General features: G+C 42.9%; 1 protein-coding gene across 1 annotated transcript; it reads left to right on the forward strand.

Annotated features, from left to right (window-relative positions):
* Window positions 1–3,979: 3,979 nt before the first annotated feature.
* Window positions 3,980–5,528, forward strand: LOC128733522 (cytochrome P450 6a2-like). Its single transcript, XM_053827169.1, has 2 exons — window positions 3,980–5,045; window positions 5,113–5,528. The coding sequence occupies exons 1-2, from the start codon at window positions 3,980–3,982 to the stop codon at window positions 5,526–5,528; spliced, it is 1,482 nt and encodes a 493-aa protein (XP_053683144.1).
* Window positions 5,529–8,864: the final 3,336 nt, after the last annotated feature.

The following is an 8,864-nucleotide window of genomic DNA, read 5'->3' on the forward strand; positions in this document are numbered from 1 at the left end:
AAGAGGGTGGGCTTCCATACAAATGAAATGCAAATTTCCTCTTATCTCGAGAACTAATCAATCAAATGGAACCAAATTTGGCATGTGGGAGTTTTAGATGGCAGAAATTTTTTTTATGGTGAATTACGACCCCTTCCCTTTTTAAGAGGGGAGCTCCCATACAAATGAAATTCAAATTTCCTTATAACTTGAGAACTAATCAAGCAAATGGAACCAAATTTGGCATGTGGGAGATTTTGGAGTCTTGAATTTATTTTACGATAGTTAGAGACCTCTCATCCCTGTGGTAGGGGGATATGGACTCTCATACAAATAAAACAGAAATTTTTGCGAAACTCAAAAACTAATCGAACTCGAGAAATTCGAGACTCTTCCATAAAACATTAGTCAATACAAGACCACAAAAACTATCTATAGTAACACTAGATCATTCAGGACGAGACGGTCGCGAGTGTTGCCGGTGACCCACCGTCGGAAGCGCCGCCCACTGGGGGGCTTGCAAAACTAGAGATTGTGACAAAGATCATCCGAGATTCATGATTTATGTACGACACAGGTTAATTTGTGGCAATACGAAGTTTGTCGGGTCAGCTAGTAATTTATATAAAACACAGATCGTGAACAATTACGCTGTAAAGCATTATTGTAATGAAATGTAGTTGAATATGTCGTTGTATCCAATTCTTGCGAGACGTACTTTAAGATTAACTATTGTTTAATAACTCGAAAATACGATTATGATCTCTTTGTTCTACCATGCCCAATTCGGTAGAGCTACTCATAAGAGATAGTTATGTTATAATAACCACAATACTTTATTGTTTCAGTTCCAGTTGCAGATTTGCTTAATTATATCAAATTTGATTTTCCAAATTCAATTAACATCGTTTAGGTGTAATCAAAATGTGACCAAACTGTTTGTTCCCTCACAGGCTGTGCATATGTGCTTCTTTTTTGGGCCCCCTTGGTTTAGTCCTTTTCGGTTTTATTTTAAAGCTTCACTGGTATAAATATTATGTAATTGAACTGAAAATGTTCGAATGTCCTAAAACACTTTATTTTTAATAGGTCCCACTTGCCCCGGGTGCTTTGAAATGCCGACCTTATTTAGACCCATTTTTTTTTAATCCCGTTTGTTAAATTAAACAACTAGTTTCCGGGTGTAATTTGTGAATACACTCATTATGTTTACCTACTGTCAGAAAAACATGTACTTTTACGTAAAACCTGTGGCCAAAATATCATTTATAGAAAGGTGCGTCAAACTTACAACGCAAATTGAAAATAACGCTTAAATTTAAAGTCCAATTTGAATGTTTGGAATGCCTGTTATAAATAATCTATAATTTTAATACATGCGTTTGAGCTGTATCTTTCATTTATAGAAAGGTTCCGTTGGAGAAAATGAGGTTGAAGAGAGTTATGAGCTCCGTTCCCACTTACCCCGTATTCCCACTTGCCCCGGGGTACCTTACATACTTGGTGGCAAAATGGAAAATGGAGTGCGGCACAGACGCAATACAATTTGACAGGCTGCGATGGGCTGGGCCCGTGGCCAGAATGCCCTATGAAAGAGTAGCCAAAACTATTTTCAGCAGAGAACGAGGAAGAGGCCGGAGACTTCGGGGCAGACCCCACACCCAATCGATGCACGCTCTGCTGGCGTTCGAGGTGATTGGAAAAAGACAACCCACGATGGATAATAGACCGTCGTCATTAAAGTAAAGTCACAATAGATCAAAATATTGGTCGCAGTGATAGAGCAAAAGCAACATAATGGGTATCACATGATTCCGATTAACAAATTGCTCTGATTAGTTGTAAAAATTCTTCAAATATGTTCATCGGAAATAAAATGAATGAACACTTTTTGCTATTAGCAAAACACAAATGTTGAGCCAGCGTTCATTTACGCAACACCATGTCGAACGATTTAAATAAAGTGTTGACTTAATATTTCTCAAGAACCGAAACGACACCCGTTCAACAATCCCCATGGGAACCGTTTCGCTGAAACAGTTCATCACTCGGTTGCTTGCTTGGATGGGGCACAGCAGGCGATGGATGATGTTTGTGGATGGTTTCCCCAGAGACTCAGAGAGCCGTGGTGCTGCGGTAAGTTCCCCGTAGTACAAGTAGGATCAGATCGAAGGTAAAAAATCCAAATTTATGCTCACGCATCTACATAATTCCTTCACGCGCGCATCGCATCGCATCGCATCGATTGACTCATTCGGTGCTTTGTTTACGCTATCGGTGCTCAATGTGGTGGCACTTTTGATTGCCTGCTTCTTGAAAATCTCTCAACCGGACGAGACTGGTGACAGGAATCGTGTTGCGCGGGGGCAGGGGCGGGGGTAGAAACAAAATACTTAAGCTGCTATCAGAGCAGGCGTTGGCGTTGATATTCCTCGCACAGTGGGTTTCAAGTGGGTTTGACGTTGGAAGTATCTACTAGAAAAATATTTAATGCTATACTGGGTAAACTGATTATTTTTGCTGCCCTGCAGTCAGTCAGTGGAATCCATTTGTGGAACTGTTTGCTAAAGTCGCGTGGGAGAAATTCCCATTTATGCGCTTGGAAAGATTTCTTCGTTCGAATTAGCATATTGCACACGTCCCACGTCGTTCTGCTAACCCTGTTCTGCTCAGGCAGCTTCGCGCATTGCGAATCGCATTCGACGTCATGCAATTTTGCGATGCAAGTCACGCGAAAAGTCAACAAACCTTTGCCTGGTGCCTGCCACTACTGGAACGGGGGCCCATAACATGTGCCTCCTTCAGTTTAGGTGCTCTCGAAAATTAAACCATTAAAATTTTATTCAATTATGGGTGTTGCCGGAAAATTTGCGCCTTGCACAACTGGCACGGAACTGGTCCGCAAACGGTTGCATCGAAATCCTCGATAATTGTGTCCTTCGGGGGCGGGTCGAACCCGGGTAATAAAACATGTGAATATTAACTGCGCGTTGATAGTGTGTGGCTCTCACTCTCTCTCTCTGCTGAAATGCTGATAAAATATTACCTACTTCGTCGGAAGTGTGATGAGGAAGAATGCCATGACGATGACACTCCGAGTTTCGAAGGTTTTGCCAGAAACTGTTTCCACTTCAACAGCAGCGCCGCCAGTGGGCGGTGCGGTGTGGCGTGAGAGCGATACCACCCGCAGTTGCAGTGAAGTAGGACCCATGCCCATTCCCGGTTGGGCTGCAGGCGGAAGAGTCCGACAGCGGTCCGAACACTGGGTTGCAAAAAACTTAACTATTTCGAGTGATTTTAAGTCGCCAAAGGTGAAAATCATCAAATTTTTCGGACCATTTTGTACTGAATTAAACTCTAAGCCTACTGCGAAAAAAAATTTCTCGCACACCAGTGTTCCCGGTCGTCGGACAGTCACACTTCCCAGACCACCGACCGACCGACCGACCGATGTCGGATGCACGCATGCAACTCTTGCCTATTGTGATATGCACAAATCGGCCGAGCAAAATTGACAGTTTGCTTTTTGGTTGACAACCGCAAAACCGGCCGGTCCGCGCTCCGGTTGCCGCTGGCGTTAATCCGATGAATTATGACCGTTCGGTAGCTCGAGTGAACCAATAGTTAATGACTTTAAAGTAGCCACGGTGCAACGGGTGATATGCACCTATGCGTAGTTCTGTGCTTAAACATTGAAAATATTTAACGTCAGTCGTGTTTATTTTTATTCACGCAGACTGAACTACACTTGATGCTGTGGATGGTTTACAACTCGAAGCAAGACAGAAGATAAACTGATTACGACATGATTCAGCAAAAAAAACTGAGAAAGAAAATAACAAACATGACTGGCCTATATATAGGAGCCGTAAAGTGCGTTATCATTAGCTGACATAATCTACTGCCGTTGCTATAAAAACCAGTTTCGTTTTCGTTCCGTCAGTTTCCGTCCGCAGTTCATCCGAACCGGAATTACCTGCCGCGTCTCAAAGTTTTAAAAATGGCAGTCCAACTGCTGGGAATACTTCTGGCAACCGTCCTACTATTGTGCGTGTTTTACGTCAAACGAAAGTACGCCTACTGGGCCGATCGAAAAGTTCCGTACATTCGGCCGCGCTTTCCGTACGGAAATTTCGCAGAAACCGATCAGAAGGCATTGGCCGATATTTCGGCCGAATATTATGAACGGATGCGTGCCACAGGATCACGCTTTTTCGGGTTGTTCTTTTTCCTTCAACCACTGCTCACCATCACCGACCTGGATTTGATAAAGACAATCCTCATCAAGGATTTCAACTACCTGCCGGATCGCGGCGTCTATCACAATGCACGGGACGACCCGCTGAGTGCGCATCTGTTTGCCATCGAAGGAAACTATTGGCGCTCGTTGCGGACTCGGCTGACTCCGACCTTCACCTCGGGTAAAATGAAAATGATGTTTCCAACGCTGCAGGCAGTAGGCGACAGCTTTGCTGAGTTTTTAACGGAAGCAGTAGGCACTGGTACCGAACTGGAGGTTAAGGATGTCGTAGTGCGATTTACCGCCGATATTATTGGAAGTTGTGCCTTCGGTATCGACTGCAACAGTTTCAAGCAACCGAACAGTAAGTTTCGCAAGTTCGGCCAGCAGGTATTCGACCGGCCGAGGCATAGGACGTTTATGCGATTGTTTTTGCGACTTTTCCCGGAAACCGGGCGAACTTTGCGGATAAAATCACTGCGTGATGAACCAAGCGAATTTTTCTACAATATAGTGAAGGATACTGTCTCCCATCGGGAGAAGACTGGAATTGAAAGAAAGGATTTTATGAGTCTGTTGATTGAGCTGAGAAAAAACGACGAAATGAATTTAACGCTGAATGAGATTGCGGCACAAGCGTTCATTTTTTTCGGTGCTGGTTTCGAGACTTCCTCCTCTAATCAGACTTATTGTCTGTACGAGCTGGCACAGAACCAAGAGTATCAGGAAAAAGCAAGGAATTGCGTGCTTGAAGCGGTGAAAAAACATGGCGGCTTGACGTATGAAGCAGCCTGTGACATGCCGTATCTCGATCAGTGCATCAATGGTATAGAATACAAACTAAAACTTTTGATTGTATAAAAAACTAATTTTAAATTAATTTTTTTTAACAGAAACCCTTCGTCTGTACCCGTCGCTTCCGGTGTTGGAGAGAAAAGCTTTCAAAGACTACCAAATTCCGGATTCCAACATCGTCATACCGAAAGGTATGAAAGTACACATTCCGGCATTCGCCATCCATCGAGACGAACGCTACTACCCGAATCCGAACCTATTCGATCCGGACCGATTCCTTCCGGAGGTGGTCGCCAACCGTCATTCGTGTGCATTTTTGCCCTTTGGAGACGGTCCCAGGATTTGCATCGGGATGCGCTTCGGTATGATGCAATCCCGAGTTGGCCTGGCAACCATCCTGAGCAGGTTCAAGCTTAGCCTGTGTCCGCGAACCACAGTTCCGCTAGAATATTCCAGCGATTCAACGGTCCTACAACCGAAGGGCGCCCTCTGGTTGCGGCTTGAACCCTTATAACCGATTAGTCATCATCATTGTGTGGAATTTTCCCTTCCATCCTCTAATTAGAAAATCAGTTTTTAATCTGTTTTGTCTACCCGTCGCGGGATTGCGATTTCCATCAAGCTCAAACGACAAAACAATTGACACACCTAAGCCAGGCATTTATTTGCACGAAGTGAGCAACGGAAAAGTGTCGAAGTAGGCCATGTGATTTATCAACTGCGTTTACCCGGAAACCTCCGCGTTTTGACGGGACGGGGACGTAAGAAAATAATTGTTAATCAGCAGCAGCAAGCAGCAGTAAGCCGCGCAAACGATCTAGTGAGCAGTGAGTGGTACACAGCTAATGTCAGAGGACGTAGCTTGGACCGATTGTCAGGGATAGATTATAGGTTAAGTAATTTTTATTAGTATTCGTTACTCTCTTGCTTAATTATTATACTTTATTTTGGTGTTTTTATACCAAATAAATTATTGGTGAAAAATAAAATTATTTTTCTGAGTATATCTAAAGTTCACCACAATAGATCAAAGAACTGGTCGCAGTGGTCCAAGGTCCCCAACAAGGAAAAAAACTCTAAAGTTCGTCTGTTGAAAGTTCTAATGGAATCTAAAAGTAGAGGAAGATGAAACTTTTTTTTTTATTTTACTGTTTATTTCGGTATTCTGGCAAATACTCATTTCACCTCAGACTTGTATGGATGGAATGGATCTTTAATAATAATAATTAAAAACTAGTAGAAACAACAGGAAAAGTTTCATCTCTCTCTATAAGTACTGAGTGGATGCTGTTTACTGTTAAATGGCATTCACCCGTTAGTGCGTTGTATGATCAATAAGCTGTCCAACAACTCTACGGCATGATAGCTCTAATCATTCTATCAACAGACATAGCTAAATTACTGTAATTGAATAAAAGTGGAATTTTTCTATGATCATACTATTTTTAAAAGTCCCAGCGTTAATGGCATTTATCAACGGTTTGCTATCATTTTTATTGTTACCGTTCTGTGGAATCGTTTTATTTCATGTAATGAACACGTTGGAACAAAGTAGTATAGTGATTGTATTTTTTCCACGCCTTTCAACTGTTTCAAGCACATACCTGAGACACATAAACATTTTATTGATTGATTGAAGTTTCTTAGTTGGGCGTCTTGGTAGAATAAGAAAATCAAAGAAAGAAAAGCCAAAACTTTCCGGTTTAAATTGTGCTACTTAAGGTGAAGGTCGTCAGAGTCCAGCTGCTTGAGGAGCTGCCAGCTCCTGATTTCAGTTCTTGATGCCATTATCGTTTTGTTTTTGTTGCTATGGCACTTTTTCCAGGAGAACAGGATTGCTAGTAGTAGGTAATAATCTATTAGGAAAAATTATGAAACGTAGAATCGCGTATCTACTTTTGCTGTTGAATTTGATCCGACAGTAATTCTATAACATAAAACATTGTTTACGGTGAATTTTATTATCAATGAATTTTACAGGTATATTATCGACATTCTACGACCCTTAATTTAATAGCGAAAATAATTGGTCAATGTCATGCTCAAAGGTTTACGTTGGCATCACTCCATATAAACATCCGTTCCCTTGGTAACGTACAACAACGACAGTCGTGGGTTCGGACTTGCAATCGAAACGAAGTAAAGTTTTTCATATCAATTCAAGTGAACAGTTTGGGCAAAATCATTATAATATCTTAACAAAAAAACTGTTCGGGTGGTAAATTAAAGTTTTCCGTGTCTCAAGTTAAGTTTCGCGAGGGACGGGACGAATGGAACGGCTGAAAAAAATTAATAAAAATCGACGGCGAAAAAGTGAAAATATAGTGCTGAATTTTAATTGGGCAGAACTCTCAGTATTTAGTGTAATTTATGCCCCAAAAAGTAATACAACCTATAGAATGCAATGTTTAGTGCTTCGAGTTGCAAGATCTTATTACGGTTAGCAGTTTAGTTGAACTAATTTTATTTTTTTGTGATGGTTTCCCGAGTCTAAGGGAGCTGTACTGAACTGAAGAAGAGAAGGGAAGGGTGATATTCGGTGTCATACTGACTGCCATGAATGGACGCTGACGACCTTGTCGTTCGTTACGTGTAATCACAAACGAGCGCAAGGCGGTTGACAGGTGGATCTGGCAGAAATGTCGGGAGTACAATGTGTCTTCGCATTCCATCCTTATTTCAAAACAGCATACGATTCAGTTGATCGAGACCTGCTTTGGCAGATTCGTGCACGAATATGGTTTTCCGGATAAACTGACGCGATACATTGGATTGAGTGATGTATTTCGTGTGCATCTCGGGGACACTCCCTTCCCTTCGAGACGCGGCGAGGGTTGAGACAAGGTGACGGCTAATCCTGCACTGTCGCTCTTGAGGGGGTGATCCGCCGAGCGGGCATCGAAGCAAGAGGCCCGATTTTCGCCAAGGGTAGCAACTCCTAGGTTTTGCAGATGTTTTTAATATCATAGCCAGGAATTTTGCGACGACAGAAGCAATCTACGCCAGACTGAAAGTGGACTCTAGGAGGATTGGGTTAAAAATGAATGCGTAGAAGACCAAATGCATGAAAGGAAGAGGCTCGAAGGAAACAATCGCGTACCTTCCACGAGTTAGAAGTGGTAGATGAGTTAGTGATTTGGGATTGCTGGGGACTATGGACAACACTAGCAAGGAGCGGCGCATTCAAGAGAGAAATCGGGTCTACTCTTCCCCTATGATCGCTAGAGCGAAGAGTGGCGAAGCGTAGGCGTACAGGCACTGCTTGGGAAGATTTCCATTGCGCATCTGGTGAAAGCCGACAGGCTATGGTGAACTGGATACGCCCTAAGGATGCCGGACGACAGTGCGACAAAAATCGTTCTCTTCAACAACACCACCGGTACCAGGTACAGAGGGCCTCAACGAGCAATATGGTTCAACTAGGTCCAAAGTGATTTGCGACTTCTGAGACGACTTGGAAGTAGGCGACGAGTGGCGATTATCCATCCGAAATCTGAACGCAGTACAGTGAACTTTTCATCATAAATTAGATCCGTTTGATCAGCTTGAAGCCGTTTTCGTTCATGATTGTCCATAGATCTTCTCGGTCGATGGTATCATATGCAGCAATGAAGTCATCTAACAAATGGAGCGTAGGAATTCTGATTCACGGCTTTTTTGGAGAAGTGTAAATATTTGATCCGTTGTTGAGCTTCAACGGAGCCAGGTTAGTCGGCGTAAAATGATTTGGGACAGCACGGTAGACGAGAGAACGGTGATCGCACGGTAGTTCGCATAGTCCAACTTGTGGCCCTTCTTGATAGATCGGGTAGATAATATCTAGGCCGCCCGCGCTACGTGCTCCGCAATC

Source organism: Sabethes cyaneus, chromosome 2, assembly GCF_943734655.1.
Source record: "Sabethes cyaneus chromosome 2, idSabCyanKW18_F2, whole genome shotgun sequence".
NCBI classification, from domain to species: Eukaryota; Metazoa; Arthropoda; class Insecta; order Diptera; family Culicidae; genus Sabethes; species Sabethes cyaneus.

Coding starts and splice junctions, on each gene's coding strand:
- LOC128733522 (XM_053827169.1), top strand. CDS start 3,980: ATGGCAGTCCAACTGCTGGGAATACTTCTGGCAACCGTCCTACTATTG. Junction 5,046..5,112: donor TCTCGATCAGTGCATCAATG/GTATAGAATACA, acceptor TTTTTTTAACAG/AAACCCTTCGTCTGTACCCG.